General features: G+C 43.2%; 1 protein-coding gene across 1 annotated transcript in view; it reads right to left on the bottom strand.

The window, feature by feature from the left end:
• CSRP1 (cysteine and glycine rich protein 1) overlaps nucleotides 1-27,430 on the bottom strand; it is a 182,043-nt gene that overhangs the window by 64,999 nt on the left and 89,614 nt on the right. The window contains exon 3 of the mRNA XM_069756471.1: nucleotides 1,355-1,523. Within this exon, the coding sequence (XP_069612572.1) occupies nucleotides 1,355-1,523 (169 nt within the window). The remainder of the gene's footprint in view (nucleotides 1-1,354; nucleotides 1,524-27,430) is intronic.

Genomic DNA, 27,430 nt, shown 5'->3' with positions numbered 1-27,430 from the left:
GTTTTATATATTCACCTTATTTTTGTTTTTCAGGTGGTTATTGGTACAGTCGGCTGACAGAAGGACTGGGGCCCCTGAGGATGATTTACACAAAATATATATTATAATTGAGATACAGATGAAGGTGTAGATATAGGATCCACTCCTTGTGCCCTCCTACTGTTTTTTGCGGTTTCTTTTGAATTATATATAGCATAGGTTAAATGTGCGACATATGATGTAGTTCTATCCTTTTCCTGAGGTCTTTATATGCTTTGATTCCTTTAATATGTGGTTTATCATAGATCAGCAACGGTGTTTGCGGCTTTGTTGTTGTTTACCCATGTCACCTAGGTGATCCGTCATGGCCGTGGTCACGTGATGCTGCTGATAGGGATGTGGGCGAGCACTTTTGCTGGTCGAGTCCTCGCTGCGTTCATGCGATGCGGTCTCTTCCGGTTTAGTGTGCGCTTGAGCGCCCATGATGTGGCTTCTTTTTGACGTATGGCTGGTTGGCGGACCGCTGTAGATGACGTGGGGATGACGCTGATATATGTGGACATGAGGGAGGTATGATATGTGGTACCCTATTGGTGGGACTATGAACACCTTTCTGTATAGAGATCGGGGATAGGCATTTGATACATTTGGGCGCCGTATTGATATGAGACCCATTGGTTTGTCCTATTTTGAATAAATTAATATGGATCCCCACGGATTGGGTGACTATCTCTATGGAAACCGTTGATCCACTGTGCCGATTGGTTAGAGGGACTATAAATATGTTGTGAAACACCGAATGTATGTATATTATCTATATTATGTATATGGTGAATATATCAGCGGTTGTTGATTTTTATCTTATGTGTGTCTGCCGTTTGTTATTATATTTCTATATGTGATATGTTTATTGTGGGAGGTGGCTTGATAGTGATTGGTGCACTGTGTGGCATTCACACTATTTAAAGCTGGTCCTTCACACTGTATGTTATGCTTGAGAAAGACCTTTATGGTCGAAACTTTGCTCTGATATGGCAGAATAAACTTGCTCTTTAATTACTACACCTGGATGGAACGCTGGTCCTTTACTATTTCTGGTGGCCGGGAGGAAGCGGAACGCACCACTACCATGCTGTAGTCAGCTCAAAAAATAAAAGCACATGGCAGGCTTTCTTAAATCTGCCTTGGGCAAATAGTTTGCCCAAGACCAACACTTACTTTTATTTTGCACTGCAATCACAGCTATGCCTGTGACAGCAATGCACTCCTGCGGCCTCAGTATGCTTCTGTGCACATCCCGGGGGACATATAACACTAGTCACTGCCTCACAAGTGTGACTTTGCTTTTCAAAGTGCCTTGCAAAGGTTAACTTACTCTTCTGAAGTGATACCCAAGCTTTCTCCTCGGTCCATACTTAGGGTTCCGGCTCCTTGTCCAAATCCATATCCTTTGGGGCCATATTTCTTTCCATAGCATGATTTACAATATATTTCATTTCCATGAATAGCAACTGTAGTGCTGTCAAGATTCTTCTTGCATACCACTGCAAAGAAAAATAACAAAGATAGTGCCAAACTGATCTCAAATTTATATAATTCAAAAGTTATCATTTTAAGCAAATACATTTGCAAGGCAAAATATTATTTATTAAATATATGTGTTATGTATATGCAATGTGCGTTAGTTTAGATCACTGCTGAACTTATCTGACAAGTCAAGTCCGCAAATTGTGGATATGACTGACTTTGTGTGCAGTTCCATGTGCTCGTTTGCTTAGCACTCCCTAGAATTAACTAATTTGGCTCCACCTTTGATTTATATTATGGAGCATCTTATTGGAGCCATAAACCATAATGGAGCAGTGTACGGGGGCATATATTATGGAGCATCTTATGGGGCCATCAACCATAATGGAGCAGTGTACGGGGGCGTATACTATGGAGCATCTTATGGGGGCCATCAACCTTTATGGAGCAGTGTACGGGGCATATAATATGGAGCATCTTATGGGGGCCATAAACCTTTATGGAGCAGCGTATCATCAATATATCTTCCCATCCACACCAGATTATCTCTGAATGGATTTGAAGATATATAGATAAAATTCTCTTCCCAGGTTGCCATTACAATATTAGCGAGTGAAGGGGAGAATTTTTTCTCCCATACTTACACCACTAGTCTGTAAAAAATACCTATTGTCAAACATGCAATAATTATGACTCAAAAGAGGAATTTAGTTGCTTCAAGTATAAAGCTCACATAAAACCTCCGAATAACTGCTATATTTCCTGAGATAGAAGGATAAACATTTGAGAGCTACATTGTGGAGAATAGAGGGATACAGACTAATTACATCACACGAAAACCATGTCAAACCAGCATCCCACTTAAAGGGACTCTGTCACCTGAATTTGGAGGGAACAATCTTCAGCCATAGGGGCGGAGTTTTCGGGTGTTTGATTCACCCTTTCCTTACCCGCTGGCTGCAATATTGGCTACAATCTTCAGCCATAGGGGCGTAGTACACGCCAGCACAAGGCAATCTTGCCTTGGGCAGGCGTGTACTATTGAGGACAGAGAATGAACTTCAATCCAATATTGCAGCCAGCGGGTAAGGAAAGGGTGAATCAAACACCCAAAAACTCCGCCCCTATGGCTGAAGATTGTTCCCTCCAAATTCAGGTGACAGAGTCCCTTTAATCTGGTGTGGATGGGAAGATATATTGATGATCTGGTCTTTGTGCTGAAAAATATGGAGGATGATGCCCAATCTTTTCTCAAATATTTAACCCCTTAACGACCACCGATACGCCTTTTAACGGCGGCCGCTAAGGGTACTTAAACCACAGCGCCGTAAATTAACGGCGCTGTGGAAAAAGTAAATAGCGCCCCCCAGAGTCTGATTTTCTCAGGGGTCTAGCCGAGACCCCAGAGAACATGATTCGGGTCGGTTTTACCGACCCCGCTTTTGCGATCGTCGGTAATTAACCGTTTACCGGCGATCGCAAAAAAAAAAAAAAACGCGATTTCTTTTTAATTTCTCTGTCCTCCGATGTGATCGCACATCAGAGGACAGAGAAATGGGGTCCCAGGTAGCCCCCCAATATTTACCTGTCTCCCCCGGTGCTCCTCGTGGCTCCCGATGGGCGGCGCCATCTTTTTCCGGCAAAAAAATGGCGGGCGCATGCGCAGTGCGCCCGCCGGCCGGCACCGGGAGAATCTTTGGGGTCTTGGCTGTCGGGGGTAGCCGAGACCCCAAAGAACATGATCGGGGTCAGGTTTACCGAACCCTGTTTTGCGATCGCCAGTAATTAACTGTTTACCGGTGACCGCAAAAAAAAAAAGTAATGTGTAATTCTCTGTCCTCTGATGTGATTGCACATCAGAGGACAGAGAAATAGGGGGATTCGGGGATCATGCCATACTTACCGGTGTCCCTGGGTCCTCCTGCTGCTCCTCCTGGCCGCCGGCGTCTTCATGGCAAAAGAAAATGGTGGGCGCATGCGCAGTGCGCCCGACATCTGTCGCCATCTGCAGGCTGGCAGGAGAAGAGCAGTTGGGGCTAAAATTAGGGTTAGGGTTATGGTTAGGGTTAGGGCTAGGGTTAGGACTAGGGTTAGGGTTAAATTTAAGGTTAGGGTTGGGGCTAAATTTAGGGTTAGGGTCGGGGCTAAATTTAGGGTTAGGGTAGGGCTAAATTTAGGGTTAGGCTTCTTTCACACCTACGTTGGTACGGGGCCGTCGCAATGCGTCGGCCCGACATACCGACGCACGTTGTGAAAATTGTGCACAACGTGGGCAGCGGATGTAGTTTTTCAATGCATCCGCTGCCCAATCTATGTCCTGGGGAGGAGGGGGCGGAGTTACGGCCATGCAAGCGCAGTCAGAAATGGTGGACGCGACGTACAAAAAAACATTACATTGAACTTTTTTTGTGCCGACGGTCCGCCAAAACACAACTGATCCAGTGCACGATGGACGCGACATGTGCCCATCCGTCACGATCCGTCGGCAATACAAGTCTATGGGCAAAAAACGCATCCTGCGGGCATATTTGCAGGATCCATTTTTTGGCCAAAACGACGGATTGCGACGGATGCCAAACGACGCAAGTGGGAAAGTAGCCTTTGGGCTAGGGTTAGGGCTAAAGTTAGGGTTAGAGTTGGGATTAGGGTTAGGATTAGGGTTGGTATTAGGTTTAGGGTTGGCGTTAGGGTTACGCTTGGGATTAGGGTTAGGTTTGGGATTAGGGTTAAGGTTAGGGTTGTGATTAGGGGTGTATTGGGATTAGGGTTAGGTTTGAGGTTAGGGTTGAGATTAGGATTAGGGGTGTGTTGGATTTAGGGTTTTGATTAGGGTTTTGATTAGGGTTGACATTAGGGTTGTTTTGGGGTAAGGCTTGTGATTATCGTTAGGGTTAGTGATTAGGATTGTGGATCGGGTTGGGATTAGGGTTAGGGGTGTGTTGGGGTTAGGGTTGGAGCTAGAATTGGGGGGTTTCCACTGTTTAGGTACATCAGGGGGTCTCCAAACACGACAGCCAATTTTGCGCTCAAAAAGTCAAATGGTGCTCCCTCCCTTATGAGCTCTGCCGTGCGCCCAAACAAAGGGTTACCCCCACATATGGGGCATCAGCGTACTCGGGATAAATTGGACAACAACTTTTGTGGTCCAATTTCTCCTGTTACCCTTGTGAAAGTAAAAACTTGGGGGCTACAAAATCTTTTTTGTGGAAAAAAATATTTTTTATTTTCATGACTCTGCATTATAAACTTCTGTGAAGCACTTCGGCATTCAAAGTTCCCACCACACATCTAGATAAGTTCCTTGGGGGTCTAGTTTCCAAAACGGGGTCACTTGTGGGGGGTTACTACTGTTTAGGTACATCAGGGGCTCTGCAAACGCAACATAATGCCCACAGACCATTCTATCTAAGTCTGCATTCCAAAACGGCGCTCCTTCCCTTCCGAGCTTTGCCTTGCGCCCAAACAGTGGTTTACCCCCACATATGGGGCATCAGCGTACTCGGGATAAATTGGACAACAACTTTAGTGGTCCAATTTCTCCTGTTACCCTTGTGAAAATAAAAACTTGGGGGCTACAATATCTTTTTTGTGGAAAAAAAATATTTTTTTATTTTCACGACTCTGCATTCTAAACTTGTTATGATCTGGTGGTATAGGAGCAACATGAGACGAGCTCTGAAGGAAGTGGTACCTGTACTGACCGCAGTCCCTAAGCTCAACACAACACTAGAAGTAGCCGTTGGATGCTCCTAACACTCCCTAGGCACCTCGTCACAGCCTGAGAACTAACTACCCATAAAGATAGAAACAGGAAAACTATCTTGCCTCAGAGAAAATCCCCAAAGGATAGATAGCCCCCCACAAGTAATGACTGTGAGTGGAGAGGGAAAAGACATACACATAAAGAAACCATGATGAGCACAGGAGGCCAGTCTAGCTAGATAGGATGGAATACTGTGCGGTCAGTATAAATCACTACAAAAAATCCACACAGTTTACAAAAATCTCCACACCTGACTAAATGTGTGGAGGGTAAATCTGCTTCCCAGAGCTTCCAGCATCACTGAATTAATTCATACTGAGAAGCTGGACAAACATAGAAAGCACAGAACGTATAAGTCCACAACCTGTGGACAGAAAAGAGCAAGCAAGGACTTAGCTTTGCTGAACTGGTCAGGATAACAGGGAAATCCAAAGAGATGTGAATCCAACCAGGAACCATTGACAAGTGGCACAAGCTGAAGGAAAGAGCCAGCCTAAATAGCCGAGCAGAATAGACAATCAGTGGAAGCAGCTGCTGACTGCTAAATCCAAGGAGCAGCCATTCCACTTACAACCACCGGAGGGAGCCCGAGAGCGGAATTCACAACAAAACTTCTGTGAAGCACTTGGGCATTCAAAGTTCTCACCACACATCTAGATAAGTTCCTTGGGGGGTCTAGTTTCCAAAACGGGGTCACTTGTTGGGGGTTACTACTGTTTAGGTACATCAGGGGCTCTGCAATCGCAACATAACGCCCACAGACCATTCTATCAAAGTCTGCATTCCAAAACGGCGCTCCTTCCCTTCCGAGCTCTGCCGTGCGCCCAAACAGTGGTTTACCCCCACATATGGCACATCAGTGTACTCGGGATAAATTGGACAACAAATATTGTGGTCCAATTTCTCCTGTTACCCTTGTGAAAATAAAAACTTGTGGCTACAATATCTTTCTTGTGGAAAAAAAATATTTTTTATTTTCACGACTCTGCATTCTAAACTTCTGTGAAGCACGTGGGCATTCAAAGTTCTCACCACACATCTAGATAAGTTCCTTGGGGGGTCTAGTTTCCAAAATGGGGTCACTTGTGGAGGGTTTCTACTGTTTAGGTACATCAGGGGCTCTGCAAACGCAACATAACGCCAGCAGACCATTCTATCAAAGTCTGCATTCCAAAACGGCGCTCCTTCCTTCCGAGCTCTGCCGTGCGCCCAAACAGTGGTTTACCCCCACATATGAGGTACCAGCATACTCAGGACAAATTGGACAACAACTTTTGCGGTCCGATTTCTCTTGTTACCCTTGTGAAAATAAAAATTTGGGGGCAAAAATATCATTTTTGTAGAAAAAATGTGATTTTTTATTTTCACCGCTCTACGTTATAAACTTCTGTGAAGCACCTGGGGGTTTAAAGTGCTCACCACACATCTAAATAAGTTCCTTAACTGGTCTAGTTTCCAAAATGGGGTCACTTGTGGGGGGTTTCCACTGTTTAGGCACATCAGGGGCTCTCTAAACGTGACATGGCGTCCGATCTCAATTCCAGCCAATTCTGCATTGAAAAAGTCAAACGGCACTCCTTCAATTCCAAGTTCTGCGGTGCGCCCAAAAAGTGGTTTACCCCCACATATGGGATATTGGCGTATTCAGGAGAAATTGCATAACAAAATTTATGGTTACATTTCTGTTTTTACACTTGTGAAAATAAAAAAAATGGTTCTGAATTAAAATGTTTGTAAACAAAAAGTAAATGTTCATTTTTTCCTTCCACATTGTTTCAGTAACTATGAAGCACGTAAAGGGTTAATAAACTTCTTGAATGTGGTTTTGAGAACCTTGAGGGGTGTAGTTTTTAGAATGGTGTCACACTTTGTTATTTTCTATCATATAGACCCCTCAAAATGACTTCAAATGTGATGTGGTCCCTAAAAAAAATGGTGTTGTAAAAATGAGAAATTGCTGGTCAACTTTTAACCCTTATAACTCCCTAACAAAAAAAAATTTTGTTTCCAAAATTGTGCTGATGTAAAGTAGACATGTGGGAAATGTTATTTATTAACTATTTTTCGTGATATATCTCTCTGATTTAAGGGCATAAAAATACAAAGTTTGAAAATTGCAAAATTTTAAAAATTTTCACCATATTTCCATTTTTTTCATAAATAATCGCAAGTAATATCGAAGAAATGTTACCACTAACATGAAGTACAATATGTCACGAAAAAACTTTCTCAGAATCAGCGGGATCCGTTGAAGCTTTCCAGAGTTATAACCTCATAAAGTGACAGTGGTCAGAATTGTAAAAATTGGCTCGGTCATTAAGTACCAAATTGGCTCTGTCACTAAGGGGTTAAACAACAATGATTATAATATCCAATTTACTGGTTTTCCTGAGAAGTCACAGATTGATATTTTAGATGTAACATTTGTTTCTAGTATTGAGAAGAACAGGGTATTGGTACTCCCTTACCGAAAATCAACTGCTTCAAACAGTATACTGGCAGCTACATCTTGCCACCCCCCACATGTTATGAGAAACCTACCTGTGGGTGAACTCATCAGGACTAAACTCAATAGTTCGGATGATTCTATATATATATATAAGTGAAAGTAAAAAAGTTTGCAGCAGATTACAAAACCGAGGTTACCCTAAATGGTGTTTGGAAAGAGCCCATTCGATTGTCAGTAATATTAGCAGAGACTCTTTTCTTAAACATAAACGTAAGAAAAATAAAACTGATAATATTATTACATTCACCAAGGGGTACAGCCCACAATTTAACCAGATCACTGACATAATACGGAAGTACATACCTATTTTGCGACAAGATACAATTCTCAGAAATATCTTGGATAATCACATGGTCCGATTTGTGCCAAAAAGAGCAACTACATTAAAAAACCTTTTGTCTCCCAGCGTATTTGTGGATGTAGAACGAGATCAAAGGAAAAACTGGCTTAGTGCCGTTGGTTTCCACAAATGTGGAGCTAACGTGTGCAAATGTTGCCAGTATGCTACAAAGGATACATTTTTTTCCTCTTTTACAAACAAAAAAGTGTTTCCAATACGCAGTTTTATAAATTGCAATACGGACAATGTTATTTATCTAATTCAGTGCAATATTTGTCAACTTCAATATGTGGGTTGTACCATGAACCCTCTGAAAAAACGCATCCGTAAACATTTGTCCGATGTGGTTAATTTGCCTTCAGCAGGTTTCTCTGCAGTTTCACGACATTTCGCCAATAAGCATAATGGGGATCTAAAATCTTTTTCCTTCAAAGGAATAGAGAAGGTGTCTAAGCCCGTTAGGGGGAGCAATTTACATGAAAAAATCCTGGCAAGGGAAAGTAAGTGGATTGTTTTACTGGAAACTAGAGTGCCATGTGGTTTAAATAGCAGCATGGACTTGATAATGCAATATTAAATATATATTGAGATGTTATAATAGAAGCTCTATAGTCACAGTAATTTATTTAATATGAAATAATTCCACTATTTACCAACTTTTTTTCTTGTTTTGTGCTGTGAGCATCTAAATATTTAATATGAATTTTTTTGTATCCTATAGATATGGTTGATTTTAATTTGTATTTAATGTGGATTTTAATCATTTGTTTTTTTCATGTTGTTGAAATCCTTGGGGAAGGATCAATACCGCAAGGGGTTACTGTTGGCTATGGGGTTAACCGGGTTAAATCAAATCTATTGGAATTCTCTATACACACCTGTGACACCCAGCAACTCACATGGGCTTTTTTTTTTTTCTTTTGCTTCCCTATACTACATATGCGGTCTTGATTCAGTACTCATTTGGACCTGGAGGAAGACACATGTGGTGTCGAACACATGTCATCCATAAGGGATTGAATGTATGCAATATTGTATATTTTACTCTACCATTGGACTGATCGCTGGAGAAACAAAAAGTTTTTTCTCTTTCTCTCTCTCTCTCTATATATATATATATATATACATACAGTATACTGGATATATATATATATATATATATATATATATATATATATATAATTTTTTAATTCTTTTTGTGACATTGGATAACCCCTTGTAACACAAATACACTAATCCATGCCTTGCTACAACAGCTTACAATTGGTGCTTGTCAAATTATCACATTCTTTCTGGCGCCCTGTCATTCATTTCCTGCTACAATGTCACATGGTAGCAAAGGTAGAGCTGTAATGCATCAAGTCATATTACTTTACTGCAAACTCTGTCTGATGGGTAAGAGAGCTGTGTGAGCCTTCCCACTGCACTGACAGTATGAACTACTAGATGGTGGCCCGATTCTAACGCATCGGGTATTCTAGAATATGCATGTCCACATAGTATATTGCCCAGCCACGTAGTATATTGCCCAGCCATAGGCAGCATCAATAGTAAGTAGTTGGGGACATACAGGGTTAATAGCAGCAGTAACGGAGTGCGTTACACTGCGGGCCGTTACCGCTGCCATTAACCCTGTGTGAGTGGAGGGGATTATGGAGCGGGCGCCGGGCAGTGAGTGCAGGGGAGTAGGGAGGGACTAATCAGACTGTGGCTGTCGCTGATTGGTCGCGGCAGCCATGACAGGCAGCTGCCGTGACCAATCAGCGAACGAATAACAATGACAGAAAGAAAAACAGACAGACGGAAGTACCCCTTAGACAATTATGTATATAGATGTAATATGCAAATTGCCTCTTCTGAGAAAAAGAGGACTTAAACTCTATAGCGCCACCTGTTGGAAGTAGCGATCCTACAAGTCACAATCAACTCTTTAACGAGTCGTGCAATATAACTTAGGAGGCAATTTGCATATTATATTTCCCAGAGGAGCATTGCACGGCAAATAAGCCTCCTTACCTTGACAAGCCAGAGATGGTATGTCACTCTCCATAAGGAGAAACGATACCCCTTAGACCCTATGAACTATGTAGCAATTACAAGTTAGATATCTCTACTAATGTTATACTAAAAAAGATGTGCCTTTTATAATTTCTATGAATAGAACACAGATAAATAGTTAACCAATGCTGGCTTAGAATGCTAATATATACGGTACTTTGCAAACTAGGCCAATTGTTCACACAAATAGTATGATAGCTGTAAGTCTACAACTAAAGTAGTCTAGAACATTGTTTATCTCAATATTACTTTCCCAGCCAGTAAGCATTTAACTGCTGTTGGAATCAGGTAAAAGAGAGCATAGTATGACACTCCACTCGGTAGTGCTGGTACAGGTATTGGTAGCCTTAAACGGAACCTGTCACCTCCCCATGTGTTTTTAACAAAAAAGCCAACTTGTGCAGCACTAATGCTGCATTCTGTCAAGGTGGTTCTTTTAGTTCTGGTCCCTGCCAACGCTGCAATAATCGCTTTTATAATGTGCACCTCATACCTCAAATTAGACCTGGGGGCAGGTCTTTCTCCCGTAACACAGACGCACATTGAACGTTTTTTTGTGCCGACGCTCCGCCAAAACACAACTGATCCAGTGCACGACGGACGCGACGTGTGGCCATCCGTCACGATCCGTTGGCAATACAAGTCTATGGGCAAAAAAACGCATCCTGCGGGCACATTTGCAGGATCCGTTTCTTGTCCAAAACGACGGATTGCAACGGAATGCCAAACGACGCAAGTGTGAAAGTAGCCTTAGGGCTAGGGTTAGGGTTGGGGCTAAAGTTAGGGCTAAGGTTGGGGCTAAAGTTAGGGTTAGAGCTGGAATTAGGGTTAGGGTTTGGATTAGGGTTGGTATTAGGGTTAGGGTTGGCATTAGGGTTACGCTTGGGATTAGGGTTAGGTTTGGGATTAGGGTTAAGGTTGTGATTAGGGGTGTATTGGGATTAGGGTTAGGTTTGAGGTTAGGGTTGAGATTAGGATTAGGGGTGTGTTGGATTTAGGGTTATGGTTAGGGTTGACATTAGGGTTGTTTTGGGGTAAGGGTTGTGATTATGGTTAGGGTTAGTGATTAGGATTATGGATCAGGTTGGGATTAGGGTTAGGGGTGTGTTGGGGTTAGGGTTGGAGCTAGAATTGGGGGGTTTCCACTGTTTAGGTACATCAGGGGGTCTCCAAACACGACAGCCAATTTTGCGCTCAAAAAGTCAAATGATGCTCCCTCCCTTCTGAGCTCTGCGGTGCGCCCAAACAGTGGTTTACCCCCACATATTGGGTATCGACGTACTCAGGAGAAATTGCACAACAACTTTAGTGGTCTAATTTCTCCTGTTACCCTTGTGAAAATAAAAATTTGTGTGCAAAAAGATCATTTTTGTAGAAAAAATGCGATTTTTTTTTTTCACGGCTCTACGTTATAAACTTCTGTGAAGCACATGGGGGTTCAAAGTGCTCGCCACACATCTAGATAAGTTCCTTAAGGGGTCTAGTTTCCAAAATGGTGTCACTTGTGGGGGGTTTCCACTGTTTAGGCACATCAGGGGCTCTCCAAACGCGACATGGCGTCCAATCTCAATTCCAGCCAATTCAACATTGAAAAAGTAAAACGGCGCTCCTTCACTTCCAAGCTTTGTGGTGCGCCCAAACAGTGGTTTACCCTCACATATGGGGTATCGACGTATTCAGGAGAAATCGCACAACAACTTTTGTGGTCTAATTTCTCCTGTTACCCTTGTGAAAATAAGAATTTGTGGGCGAAAAGATCATTTTTGTGTAAACAAAAGCGATTTTTTATTTTCACGGCTCTACGTTATAAACTTCTGTGAAGCACTTGGGGGTTCAAAGTGCTCACCACACATCTAGATAAGTTCCTTAAGGTGTCTAGTTTCCAAAATGGTGTCACTTGTGGGGAGTTTCCACTGTTTAGGCACATCAGGGGCTCTCTAAACGTGACATGGCGTCCGATCTCAATTCCAGCCAATTCTGCATTGAAAAAGTCAAACGGCGCTCCTTCACTTCTAAGTTCTGCGGTGCGCCCTAACAGTGGTTTACCCCCACATATGGGGTATTGGCGTATTCAGGAGAAATTGCATAACAAAATTTATGGTTACATTTCTGTTTTTACACTTGTGAAAATTAAAAAAATGGTTCTGAATTAAGATGTTTGCAAAAAAAAGTTAAATGTTCATTTTTTCCTTCCACATTGTTTCAGTTCCTGTGAAGCACGTAAAGGGTTAATAAACTTCTTGAATGTGGTTTTGAGAACCTTGAGGGGTGTAGTTTTTAGAATGGTGTCACACTTCATTATTTTCTATCATATAGACCCCTCAAAATGACTTCAAATGTGATGTGGTCCCTAAAAAAAAATGGTGTTGTAAAAATGAGAAATTGATGGTCAACTTTTAACCCTTATAACTCCCTAACAAAAAAAAAATTTTGTTTCCAAAATTGTGCTGATGTAAAGTAGACATGTGGGAAATGTTATTTATTAACTATTTTTCGTGACATATCTCTCTGATTTAAGGGCATAAAAATACAAAGTTTGAAAATTGCAAAATTTTAAAAATTTTCGCCATATTTCCGTTTTTTTCATAAATAATCGCAAGTAATATCGAAGAAATGTTACCACTAACATGAAGTACAATATGTCACGAAAAAACATTCTCAGAATCAGCGGGATCCGTTGAAGCGTTCCAGAGTTATAACCTCATAAATTGACAGTGATCAGAATTGCAAAAATTGGCCTGGTCATTAAGTACCAAATTGGCTCTGTCACTAAGGGGTTAAGGTACCTTCACACTAAACGACGCTGCAGCGATCCAGACAACGATCCGGATCGCTGCAGCGTCGCTGTTTGGTCGCTGGAGAGCTGTCACACAGACAGCTCTCCAGCGACCAACGATGCCGGTAACCAGGGTAAACACCGGTTTACTAAGAGCAGGGCCGCGCTTAGTAACCCGATGTTTACCCTGGTTACCAGCGTAAAAGTAAAAAAAACAAACGCTTCATACTTACCTTCCGCTGTCTGTCCCCGGCGCTCTGCTTCTCTGTACTGGCTGTGAGCACAGCGGCCGGAAAGCAGAGCGGTGACGTCACCGCTCTGCTTTCCGGCCGCTGTGCTCACAGTGAGTGCAGGAAAGCACAGCGCCGGAGGACAGACAGCGGAAGGTAAGTATGAAGCGTTTGTTTTTTTAACTTTTACGCTGGTAACCAGGGTAAACATCGGGTTACTAAGCGCGGCCCTGCTCTTAGTAACCTGATGTTTACCCTGGTTACCAGCGAAGACATCGCTGAATCGGTGTCACACACGCCGATTCAGCGATGTCAGCGGGAGAGCCAGCGACCAAATAAAGTTCTGGCCTTCTAGCCCCGACCAACGACTTCACAGCAGGATTCTGATCGCTGCTGCGTGTCAAACTGAACGATATCGCTAGCCAGGACGCTGCAACATCACAGATCGCTAGCGATATCGTTTAGTGTGAAGGTACCTTTATGCAGTGGATCAACAGAGTGGCAACCCAGTAGTCAGCACTATTTCTAATGCTAACAATACGGTATTTTGTTGCAGATAGTGCAGCAAGAAGGTGCTCATGTGTCAGGTGCTTCTGCAGCACCCCAGGTGGCAAGCTGCTGCAGTGATTAAAAAAAAAAAAAAAAAAGTGGTTAGCACTCACCAAACCCGATGCTGTAAAAAGTCTTTATTTGGACATGGACATGGAGAACATGATGTCTGGAGGATGACAGCTGTTTCGCGCTACATGCGCTTCCACAAATCCCGATGTCAGAGGGGGGAAGTGAGGCAACTAATAAAGCAGCCCTAACACCTCCCCACTTCTGACACCACACCTGACACCTCCAATTGAACCAACTGTGAAACACCTAACACATTACTGGACAATATAGCAAACAAAGTGTATAATATAAATAAAACAAGGATACAGACGATTCATAAAACAGTATAAACAGTAATTGCAATAACGGCAGGAAAAAAAACTCACAAGAAGACCGACATGTCGATCTTCTCATTAACCCCTTAATCCCATATGACGTACTATCCCATCCAGGTGACCTGGGACTTAATTCCCAGTGACGGGATAGTACGTCATATGCGATCAGCCGCGCTCACGAGGGGAGCGCGGCCGATCGCGGCCAGGTGTCAGCTGCCTATCGCAGCTGACATCCGGCACTATGTGCCAGGAGCGGTCACGGACCGCTCCCGGCACATTAACCCCCGGCACACCGCTATCAAAGATGATCGCGGTGTGCCGGCGGTGCAGGGAAGCATCGCGCAGGGAGGGAGCGTGCTTCCCTGAGACCATCGGTACACGGTGATGTACTCACCGTGTACCGAGCGTCTTCTCCCTGCAGTCCCCGGATCCAAAATGGCCGCCGGGCTGCATCCGGGTCCTGCAGGGAGCAATTCCGGGTCAGGATCAGGCTGCAGCTGCAGCTCTAATCCTGCCCAGCTGTATGTCAGATCACCGAACTGACAGAGTGCTGTGCATACTGTCAGATCGGTGATCTGTGATGTCCCCCCCTGGGACAAAGTGAAAAAGTAAAAAAAAAAATTTCCACACTTGTAAAAAAAAAAAAAAAAAAAAATTCCTAAATAAAGCAGAAAAAAAAAATATTATTCCCATAAATACATTTCTTTACCTAAAAAAAAAACAATAAAAGTACACATATTTAGTATCGCCGCGTCCGTAACGACCCGACCTATAAAACTGGCCCACTAGTTAACCCCTTCAGTGAACACCGTAAGAAAAAAAAAAAAAAAACGAGCCAAAAAACAACGCTTTATTATCATAACGCTGAACAAAAAGTGGAATAACACGCGATCAAAAAGACGGATATAAATAACCATGGTACCTCTGAAAACGTCATCTTGTCCCGCAAAAAAAGAGCCTCAATACAGCATCATCCCGCAAAAAACGAGCTGCCACATAGCATCATAACCAAAAATTTTAAAAAGTTATAGTCCTCAGAATAAAGCAATGCCAAAATAATTATTTTTTCTATAAAATAGCTTTTATCGTATAAAAGCGCCAAAACATAAAAAAAATGATATAAATGAGGTATCGCTGTAATCGTACTGACCCGAAGAATAAAACTGCTTCATCAATTTTACCAAACGCGGAACGGTATAAACGCCTCCCCCAAAAGAAATTCATGAATAGCTGGTTTTTGGTCATTCTGCCTCACAAAAAATCGGAATAAAGAGCGATCAAAAACTGTCACGTGTCCGAAAATGTAACCGATAAAAACGTCAACTCGTCCCGCAAAAAACAAGACCTCACATGACTCTGTGGACCAAAATATGGAAAAATTATAGGTCTCAAAATGTGGAGACGCAAAAACTTTTTTGCTATAAAAAGCGTCTTTTAGTGTGTGACGGCTGCCAATCATAAAAATCCGATATAAAAAACGCTATAAAAGTAAATCAAACCCCCCTTCATCACCCCCTTAGTTAGGCTAGGTTCACATTGCGTTAATGGGTTAACGCTAACGGACAGCGTTGCACGGCGAAAATGTCACAATTAACGCCGTGCAACGGGTCCGTTAGCACAACCATTGACAGCAATGTGATTTTCGCGTGTAGCGCATCGCTAGAGCGTGCCATTTTCGGCTCGCGCTAGCAAGGTGCCATTCTTTTGTGGCGCGCCTCAGACGCTGCTTGCAGCGTCCGCGGCGCGCCCGAGGTCCGATCCCCGATCTTCCAGAGCGGGGACGTTAACGCGACCACTAAACACGACACCTAAAAAGACATTGCGTTAGCGCAATCCGCTAGTGCTAAACGGATTTCCCTAACGCAATGTGAACCTAGCCTTAGGGAAAAATAATAAAATTAAAAAAAATGTATTTATTTCCATTTTCCCATTAGGGTTAGGGCTAGGGTTAGGACTAGGGTTAGGGCTAGGGTTAGGGTTTGGATTACATTTACGGTTGGGATTAGGGTTGGGATTAGAATTAGGGGTGTGTCAGGGTTAGGTGTGTGGTTAGGGTTACAGTTGGGATTAGGGTTAGGGGTGCGTTTGGATTAGGGTTTCATTTATTATTGGGGGGTTTCCACTGTTTAGGCACATCAGGGGCTCTCCAAACACGACATGGCGTCCGATCTCAATTCCAGCCAATTCTGCATTGAAAAAGTAAAACAGTGCTCCTTCACTTCCGAGCTCTCCCGTGCGCCCAAACAGGGGTTTACCCCAACATATGGGGTATCATCGTACTCGAGACAAATTGGACAACAACTTTTTGGGTCCAAGTTCTCTTGTTATCCTTGGGAAAATAAAAATTTGGGGGGCTAAAAATCATTTTTGTGGGAAAAAAAAGCGTACTCAGGACAAATTGAACAACAACTTTTGGGGTCCAATTTATTCTGTTACCCTTGTAAAAATACAAAGCTGGGGGCTAAAAAATCATTTTTGTGAAAAAAAGAAGAATTTTTATTTTCACGGCTCTGCGTTATAAACTGTAGTGAAACACTTAGGGGTTCAAAGTTCTCACAACACATCTAGATAAGTTCCTTGGGAGGTCTAGTTTCTAATATGGGGTCACTTGTGGGGGGTTTGTACTGTTTGGGTACATCAGGGGCTCTGCAAATGCAACGTGACTCCTGCAGACCAATCCATCTAAGTCTGCATTCCAAATGGCGCTCCTTCCCTTCCGAGCTCTGCCATGCGCCCAAACAGTGGTTCCCCCCCACATATGGGGTATCAGCGTACTCAGGACAAATTGAACAACAACTTTTGGGGTCCAATTTATTCTGTTACCCTTGGGAAAATAAAAAATTGGGGGCGAAAAGATCATTTTTGTGAAAAAATAAGATTTTTTATTTTTACGGCTCTGCATTATAAACTTCTGTGAAGCACTTGTTGGGTCAAAGTGCTCACCACACATCTAGATAAGTTCCTTAAGGGGTCTACTTTTCAAAATGGTGTCACTTGTGAGGGGTTCCAATGTTTAGGCACATCAGGGGCTCTCCAAACACAACATGGCGTCCCATCTCAATTCCAGTCAATTTTGCATTGAAAAGTAAAATGGTGCTCCTTCCCTTCCGAGCTCTGCCATACGCCCAAACAATGGTTTACACCCATATATGGGGTATCAGCGTACTCAGGACAAATTGGCCAACAATTTTTGAGGTCCAATTTCTTCTCTTACTCTTGGGAAAATAAAAAATTGGGGGCGAAAAAATCATTTTTGTGAAAAAATATGATTTTTTATTTTTACGGCTCTGCATTATAAACTTCTGTGAAGCAATTGGTGGGTCAAAGTGGTCACCACACATCTAGATAAGTTCATTAGGGCGTCTACTTTCCAAAATGGTGTGACTTGTGGGGGGTTTCAATGTTTAGGCACATGAGGGGCTCTCCAAACGCAACATGGCGTCCCATCTCAATTCCTGTCAATTTTGCATTGAAAAGTCAAATGGCGCTCCTTTCCTTCCGAGCTCTGCCATGCGCCCAAACAGTGGTTTACCCCCACATATGGGGTATCAGCGTACTCAGTACAGATTGTACAACAATGTTTGGCATCCATTTTATCCTGTTACCCTTGGTAAAATAAAACAAATTGGAGCTGAAATAAATTTTGTGTGAAAAAAAGTTAAATATTCATTTTTATTTAAACATTCCAAAAATTCCTGTGAAACCCCTGAAGGGTTAATAAACTTCTTGAATGTGGTTTTGAGCACCTTGAGGGGTGCAGTTTTTAGAATGGTGTCACACTTGGGTATTTTCTATCATATAGACCCCTCAAAATGACATCAAATGAGATGTGGTCCCTAAAAAAAAATGGTGTTGTAAAAATGAGAAATTGCTTGTCAACTTTTAACCCTTATAACTTCCTAACAAAAAAAAATTTTGGTTCCAAAATTGTGCTGATGTAAAGTAGACATGTGGGAAATGTTACTTATTAAGTATTTTGCGTGACATATCTCTGTGATTTAAGGGCATAAAAATTTAAAGTTGGAATATTGCGAAATTTTCTAAATTTTCGCCAAATTTCCGTTTTTTTCACAAATAAACGCAAGTTATATCGAATAAATGTTACCACTAAAATGAAGTACAATATGTCACGAGAAAACAATGTCAGAATCGCCAAGATCCGTTGAAGCGTTCCAGAGTTATAACCTCATAAAGGGACAGTGGTCAGAATTGTAAAAATTGGCCCGGTCATTAACGTGCAAACCACCCTCGGGGCTTAAGGGGTTAAGTCCCAACGGTCCTTGTGCATTTGTGCGTATGATCCACATCGCTTCTTTTCTCAGAAGAGTCCTATTCAAGTCTCCGCCACCAGGTGGCAGTGAAACTCTTTCTAAACCTGCAAACGAAAGCAACTTAACCCCTTAAGCCCCGAGGGTGGTTTGCACGTTAATGACTGGGCCAATTTTTACAATTCTGACCACTGTCCCTTTATGAGGTTATAACTCTGGAATGCTTCAACAGATCCCAGTGATTCTGACACTGTTTTCTCGGGACATATTGTACTTCATGATAGTGGTACAAATTCTTTGATAGTACCTGCGTTTGTTTGTGAAAAAAACGGAAATTTGGCGAAAATTATGAAAATTTCGCAATTTTCCAAATTTGAATTTTTATGCAATTAAATCACAAAGATATGTCACACAAAATACTTAATAAGTAACATTTCCCACATGTTTACTTTACATCAGCACAATTTTGGAACCAAAATTTTTTTTTGTTAGGGAGTTATAAGGGTTAAAAGTTGACCAGCAATTTCTCATTTTTACAACACCATTTTATTTAGGGACCACATCACATTTGAAGTCATTTTGAGGGGTTTATATGATAGAAAATACCCAAGTGTGACACCATTCTAAAAACTGCACCCCTCAAGGTGCTCAAAACCATATTCAAGAAGTTTATTAACCCTTCTGGTGCTTCACAGGAATTTTTGGAATGTTTAAATAAAAATGAACAATTAACTTTTTTTCACAAAAAATTTACTTCAGCTCCAATTTGTTTTATTTTACCAAGGGTAACAGGAGAAAATGGACCCCAAAAGTTGTTGTACAATTTGTCCTGAGTACACCGATACCCCATATGTAGGGGTAAACCACTGTTTGGGCGCATGACAGAGCTCGGAAGCGAAGGAGCGCCATTTGACTTTTCAATGCAAAATTGACTGGAATCAAGATGGGACACCATGTTGCGTTTGGAGAGCCCCTGATGTGCCTAAACATTGAAACCCCCCATAAGTGACACCATTTTGGAAAGTAGACCCCCTAAGGAACTTATCTAGAGGTGTGGTGAGCACTTTGACCCACCAAGTGCTTCACAGAAGTTTATAATGCAGAACCGTAAGAATAAAAAATCATATTTTTTCACAAAAATTATCTTTTCGCCCCCAATTTTTTATTTTCCCAAGGGTAAGAGAAGAAATTAGACTCAAAAAGTTGTTGTCCAATTTGTCCTGAGTGCGCTGATACCCAATATGTGGGGGGTAACCACTGTTTGGCCGCATGGGAGGGCTCGGAAGGGAAGGAGCGCCATTTGGAATGCAGACTTAGATGGAATGGTCTGCAGGTGTCACATTGCGTTTGCAGAGCCCCTAATGTACCTAAACAGTAGAAACCCCCCACAAGTGACCCCACATTGGAAACTAGACCCCCCAGGGAACTCATCTAGATGTGTTGTGAGAACTTTTAACCCCCAAGTGTTTCACTACAGTTTATAACGCAGAGCCTTGAAAATAAAAAATCTTTTTTCCAGAACATCCCCCTGACAGCACATTGGAGGACGTCCTCCTCCTCCTTGCAGGGACAGGAAACACAACACGAGAGCTTTTCCTCAGTGTTTTTCCTGTCCCTGCATGGACGGACACACGAGAGAAGGAGCGCTATACTAGCGTGAAGACTCACCAGTCCGGAGGCTCGGGGGATCGTGCGGCTAACGCCAATATCCTTTCCCCGCTCCACTAAGCCCCAGGCAGAAACTTCCCGGTGGGGAGTCCCTCTGCCATAAAGACCAGTAGAGCGGATGAGCTCCTGGGTCGAACCGCTTCCTCCCGGTGGGGGGCTCTCGGTTCGGGCGCCAGGAGAAGAGGCGCCGCTAGAGGATCCGGCAGCAGCAGCAGCGTGCGTTCCACTGTGTGGAACGCGGAAGTAGGACTAATAAGACAGGCGCGATACTTCCGGTGTCAGGCGCAGGTAAGGTGACGTCACATCCGGGGTCGGGGCCATCTCGGCGTGCGTTCCACCTGGTGGAACGCGGAAATGAGCAGGCTTAAGAGCGCAAAGAGGGGCTCTCGCAGATATTATCCAATGCTTCCTCTGGTGGTAAGAAGCGCTAGAGGGCATCCCTGGAGAAATTGGCTACAGGACACAGTAAGGTCCGTACGACCAGATTGCTGCAGACATGCCGGAGTCTAAGGGTGAGTGCAGCAGTCGCTGCTATATCCCTTTTTTACATCTGTTACCATAAGGATCTCTTACTTATAGTGGCATTTCTCCACAGAAGATATGGAGAACAGGAATGAGGAAATGGGGGTAAGTGCGCAATGCGCAGAGTACTCAAATATACGCCTGCACACACTGAGCCATTCTTGTCCTTATTATTACATTTAGGATAAAGAGGCCAGTCAAGCTTCCCTCCCTCAGTCTAAAAAGTCTGGCAAGGTATTGACTAAATCTAAGAGGTGCTCTCTTTGTAACACAAAACTGTCAGAAACATACAAGAAGGATCTGTGCAGCTCTTGTATTAAGAAAATTGTCAGAGAAGAACAACCATCAATGTTGTCCGAAATGAGGAATATAATCCGGGAGGAGGTCCAGAATTCCTTAGCTTCAATGTCACAACGGGAAGTGTACAGTCCGGGCCCGGCTCGTAAAAGACCAAGGAAAGATCCAGAACAGGAGGATCAGGATGGTTCGTCGGAGGCGGAATTAGAATATAGAGGTTCTGATCAAGAAGAATGAGAACTGCCAGTAGAAGAACAAGAAGGGAAAAGGTACTACTTTCAAGTCGAAGAAACAGAAGAACTGGTCCAGGCGGTCAGACGTACTATGCAGGTGAAAGAAGATCCACAGCCGAGATCTAGACAAGATCAGATGTTCGGAGGGCTCACATATCAGGAACGGACGGTGTTCCCGGTGAGTGAACACATACGTAAGATGATCTCACAAGAATGGAAAGATGCGGAGCGAAGATTGGTGATGTCCAGAGAGTTTAAAAACCGTCTTCCGTTTGATTCAGAAGAGATCAAGACATGGGAAGAGATTCCGAAGGTAGATGTCCCTTTAGCCAAGGTGGCAAAGAAAACATCCATACCTTTCGAAGATTCATCTAGTCTTAAGGATGCAATGGATCGCAAGGCGGATATCCTTTTACGTCGAGCCTGGGAGACTTCAGCAGCTTTAATAAAAACTAACATCGCAGCTACTTCTGTAGCGAGATCCATGTTCCTGTGGATGGAACAGCTGGAAGAACATTTAATTAATAAGACTTCACGGGCGGATATAATTGCTTCTCTGCCTATCATTAAGTCAGCCACGGCCTTTATGGCAGATACATCAGCTGAATCTGTGAGATTTGCGGCTAGGAATAGCTCCTTGTCCAATGCAACACGAAGGGCTATTTGGCTTAGATCTTGGTCGGGGGATAATGCATCCAAAAATAAATTATGCGCCATTCCATTTTCAGGTTCCAGAATATTTGGTCAGGCTTTAGATGACATCCTAGAGTCAGCAGCTGATAGTAAAAGAGGGTTTCCCGAGGATAAACCCAAGAAGTTTCAGCCCTTTCGGAGGAGGCCTCTCCCCCCTCCCCCTCCCCCCCGCAGATTTCCAGAGTATAGAGAACAATGGAGATCAGGTAGAGGATCCTTTAGGAGTTCCTACGCTCAGAATAGAAGGGGTAGGAATTCCTTGTTCGGTTCTGGCTATAGACCAAGGAAACAATGACGCCATAGGGATAGGCGGGAGATTAAGTTTCTTCCTCAAACAATGGAGTCAGATCTCAGACAACGATTATGTCCTCAAGATAATCTCAGAGGGTTACAGAATAGAGTTAATATCCCGCGTACCTCAAAGGTGTATCTTACCAACAATGATAGCCAAAGATTCCCCTATGTTTCTAGACCTACAAAAACTGTTCGACTCCGGGGTTATAGTTCGGGTTCCTACTCCAGAAATAGGTTCAGGTCACTATTCCTCTCTTTTTTCTATTCCAAAACCGTCGGGGGAATCCCGTACAATAATAAATTTAAAACCTCTGAACGTTTTCGTCAAATACAAACGGTTCAGAATGGAGTCGATCAGGTCCATCATTCATCTTATAAACAAAGATTCGGTAATGTGCACTCTCGATCTGAAGAGTGCGTATTATCAGGTCCCGATACATCTCTCTTCTCAGGAGCTTCTGAGATTCTCGGTAAGTCTCCCGGACATGACCTGCCACTTCCAATTTCAATGCCTCCCTTTCGGTCTAGCATCCGCCCCAAGAATTTTCACCAAATTGGTAGCAGAGGTGGTGGCTTTCTTAAGAAACCAAGGAATAACAATAATTCCATACTTGGACGATTTTCTGGTTGTGGCACGATCAAGGGCCATTCTGCTACAACACAGAGATCGGGTCATAGCAGTATTAGAGGAAATAGGATGGGTGGTCAACAGGAAAAAGTCACATTTAAAGCCAGAATCCCAGAAGATATTTCTAGGAGTACTCTTGGATTCTACAACCAGGCAGTCCTTCTTACCAAGGGACAAACGAACCTCATTAAAAAAGATGATCTTAGAATTCCAAAGAAGTCCAGTGACGATAAGAGCAGCTATGAAAGTCTTGGGGAAGATGACAGCATGCATTCCGTGTGTCAGATGGGCTCAGGCTCATTCAAGGCCTTTACAAGAACAGATACTCATGGTATGGGATCGACGTCGTTCCACATTAGACAAGAGGCTAGAGCTATCAATGAAGACAAGAAGATCACTACGATGGTGGATCCAGGACTACAATCTAAAAAAGGGCATCCCTTGGATATCAACCCCTTGTGTGATAATCACCACAGATGCAAGTCAGTGGGGATGGGGAGCGCACCTGGAAGGAAAATTCTTTCAGGACAAGTGGCCCGAGGAGATCAGTCAGATGTCGTCAAATTACAGAGAATTATACGCAGTCTGGGAAGCTCTCAGAAGAAACCGTTCACGCCTAAAGGACAAACATGTAAAAATCCTATCCGACAATGTAACAGCGGTATCCTTTTTGAGGCATCAGGGAGGTTCCAAACACAAAGCGCTTCAAGGTCTAGCGCAGAGAATATTTGCCTGGGCAGAAGACGTTGTCTTATCTATAACAGCAGTACATCTAGAAGGGTCACAGAACATACTAGCCGACTATCTAAGCAGAAAGAAAGTTTCTCCAACCGAATGGGAACTAAGTCAAGAAATGTTCCAAATTCTTTGCCACCGTTGGGGAACGCCCAGGATAGATTTATTCGCCACAAGGAAATATTCAAAGGTTCCCAGATTTTATTCCCTCAACCCTCTAGACATGCCGGAAGCAGTCGACGCCTTAAGTCAAGCATGGAGCGAACCTCTGTATTACGCATTTCCACCAATAGCACTTATTCCAGTAGTGCTCAGGAAGATTCAGGAAGACCAGGCAACAGTGCTGACGATTGTACCATTCTGGCCAAAGAGAAGTTGGTTCCCATTGTTGGGGGCCATGGCAACGGAAGACCCTATCATACTCCCGTCATGGAAGGATATAATTCATCAAGGGCCTGTTTTACACCAAAACCCGGAGAGACTGCATCTATCAGCATGGATCCTGAGAGGGACATCTTGAAATCCAGAGGTCTTTCAGATGAAGTAATTACAACCATCCAGGCTAGTAGGAAGCCTGTCACCTCAGCCATCTACCACAAAATCTGGAAAAAATTTTGTATGGGAAGTGGCGGGTCAGCTGTGATTCCGGGGGTCTTAGATGTTCCTAGAGTCTTAAAATTCTTACAGGCAGGCTTTGACTTGGGGCTCAGGCCAGGTACAATTAAAGTCCAGATCTCGGCCCTTAGTACTTTTCTGGATTATCCATTAGCTTCCCACCCCTGGATAATCAGATTTGTGAGGGCTATCCAAAGATTACGGCCTACCTTGAGACAGCTAGCTCCCACATGGGACTTAAATTTAGTCCTTAGGGCTCTATGTAAAGATCCCTATTCTCTAGAGGAGGACATGCCTATTTCAGTTCGTACCTGGAAGACGGCCTTCCTAGTAGCGATTACAACAGCTAAACGCGTAGGGGAAATTCAGGCTCTATCAATTAAGGATCCATATCTTCAAGTCAGAGAGGATCATATAATCCTAAAATTAGACCCAGCTTTTATCCCAAAAATAGCTTCAGCAAAAAATCGAGATCAGGAAATAATTTTACCTTCCTTTTGTGAGAACCCTTCTAATGAAAAAGAACAGGCTTTACACTCCCTGGATGTTAGGCAGGCAGTATTAAACTATCTAGAGGCCACTAGCTCCTGGAGGAAGGATTCTAATCTTTTTATCCTATTTGGAGGTAAGAATAAAGGTAAAAAAGCTTCCAAGGCGTCTATAGCTAGATGGATTACTACTATAATTTCAAAAGCCTACGCATCAGAAGGGATAGCGTGCCCAACAGGGATTAAAGCTCACTCTACTAGGGCTGTTTCAGCATCATGGGCTGAGCGAGCAGGAGCGTCACTAGATCAGATTTGCAAGGCAGCAACTTGGGCCAGAGTAAACACGTTCTGTAAGCACTATAAGCTAGACGTAGTAGCAGCTCAGCAGACGTCTTATGGGAGGAAAGTTCTCCAAGCAGTTGTCTCACCCTAAACGTAGTTTTCTTTGGTATTCTCCAATGTGCTGTCAGGGGGACGTCCTGGAAAATGGGTATTATTACCTACCGATAATTCGGTTTCCAGGAGTCCATCCTGACAGCACCGTTATTTCCCCCCCTATGCATGCCAGTTCATATGCTGTAATATGTTTGGTCAAATAAAGTTTTCAAAAGTATATCTATCCATGGTGTGGTACTTGTCAAAACACTGAGGAAAAGGGGGTGGAGTGGGACCTTTTAACCTCTCGTGTTGTGTTTCCTGTCCCTGCAAGGAGGAGGACGTCCTCCAATGTGCTGTCAGGATGGACTCCTGGAAACCGAATTATCGGTAGGTAATAATACCCATTTTTTCCCACAAAAAATATTTTTTAGCCCCCAGTTTTGTATTTTCCCAAGGATAACAGGAGAAATTGGACACCAAAAGTTGTTGTCCAATTTGTCCTGAGTACGCTGATACCCCATATGTTGGGGTAAACCCCTGTTTGGGCACACGGGAGAGCTCGGAAGGGAAGGAGCACGGTTTTACTTTTTCAACGCAGAATTGGCTGGAATTGAGATCGGACGCCATGTCGCGTTTGGAGAGCCCCTGATGTGCCTAAACAGTGGAAACCCCTCAGTTATAACTGAAACCCTAATCCAAACACACCCCTAACCCTAATCCCAACAGTAATCCTAACCACACCTCTAACCCTGACACACCCCTAACCCTAATCCCAACCCTATTCCCAACTGTAAATGTAAATTAAACCCTAACCGTAACTTTAGCCCCAACCCTAACCCTAACTTTAACCCTAGCCCTAACCCTAGCCCTAACCCTAATGGGAAAATGGAAATAAATCCTTATTTTAATTTTTTTTTCCCTAACTAGGGGGGTGATGAAGGGGGGTTTGATTTACTTTTATAGCATGTTTTTTAGCGGATTTTTATGATTGGCAGCCGTCACACACTGAAAGACGCTTTTTATTGCGAAAAATAATTTTTGCGTTACCACATTTTGAGAGCTATAATTTTTCCATATTTTGGTCCACAGAGTCATGTGAGGTCTTGTTTTTTGCGGGGCGAGTTGACGTTTTTAATGATAACATTTTCGGGCACGTGACAATTTTAGATGGCTTTTTATTACGATTTTTGTGAGGCAGAATGAGCAAAAACCAGCTATTCATGAATTTCTTTTGGGGGGAGGCGTTTATACCGTTCCGCCTTTGGTAAAATTGATAAAGCAGTTTTATTCTTCGGGTCAGTACGATTACAGCGATACCTCATTTAAATCATTTTTTTATGTTTTGGCGCTTTTATACGATAAAAACTATTTTATAGAAAAATAATTATTTTTGCATCACTTTATTCTCAGGACTATAACTTTTTTATTTTTTTGCTGATGATGCTGTATTGAGGCTCTTTTTTTGCGGGACAAGATGACGCTTTCAGCGGTACCATGGTTATTTATATCGGTCTTTTTGATCGCGTGTTATTCCACTTTTTGTTCGGCGGTATGATAATAAAGCGTTGTTTTTTGCCTCGTTTTTTGCTTTTTTTCTTACGGTGTTTACTGAAGGGGTTAACTAGTGGGCGAGTTTTATAGGTCGGGTCGTTACGGACGCGGCGATACTAAATATGTGTACTTTTATTTTATTTTTTTATTATTATTTAGATAAAGAAATGTATTTATGGGAATAATATATATATATTTTTTTCATTATTTAGGAATATTTTTTTTAATTTTTTTTACACATTTGGGATTTTTTTTTTTTTACCTTTTTACTTTGTCCCAGGGGGTGACAGTACAGATCGGTGATCTGCCAGTTTGCACAGCACTCTGACAGATCACCGATCTGTCTGAGAGCAGTGCAGCTTTACCAAGTGCCTGCTCTGAGCAGCCACTTGGTAAGCCACCTCCCTCCCTGCAGGACCCGGATGCCGCAGCCATCTTGGATCCGGGTCCAGCAAGGCGGAAGGAGGTAGGAGACCCTCGCAGCAACACGATCACATCGCGTTGCTGCAGGGGGCTCAGGGAAGCCCCCTCCCTGCGCGATGCTTCCCTATACCGCCGACACGCCGCGATCATGTTTGATCGCGGTGTGCCGGGGGTTAATGTGCCGGGGGCGGTCCGTGACCGCTCCTGGCACATAGTGCCGGATGTCAGCTGCGATAGGCAGCTGACACTCGGCCGCGCTCCCCCCGTGAGCGCGGCCGATCGCCTATGACGTACTATCCCGTCGGTGGGAATTAAAGCCCACCCCACCTCGATGGGATAGTACGTCATATGGGATTAAGGGGTTAATATCAGCATTGTGAAACTGTCTGACATGATGAATGAGACCTGTTGGTGCACAATCGGAGACGCTCCCAGAGTAACAATTGGTTGTCTGAGAGCATTCTAAAAGGTAATTACAAGTGCGGGCACTGAAATTTTTGCCCCTACCATCTAACTTGAA

The sequence above is a fragment of the Ranitomeya imitator genome, chromosome 3, assembly GCF_032444005.1.
Source record: "Ranitomeya imitator isolate aRanImi1 chromosome 3, aRanImi1.pri, whole genome shotgun sequence".
Taxonomy (NCBI): Eukaryota; Metazoa; Chordata; class Amphibia; order Anura; family Dendrobatidae; genus Ranitomeya; species Ranitomeya imitator.
This window is presented reverse-complemented; position numbering and strand designations above follow the sequence as displayed.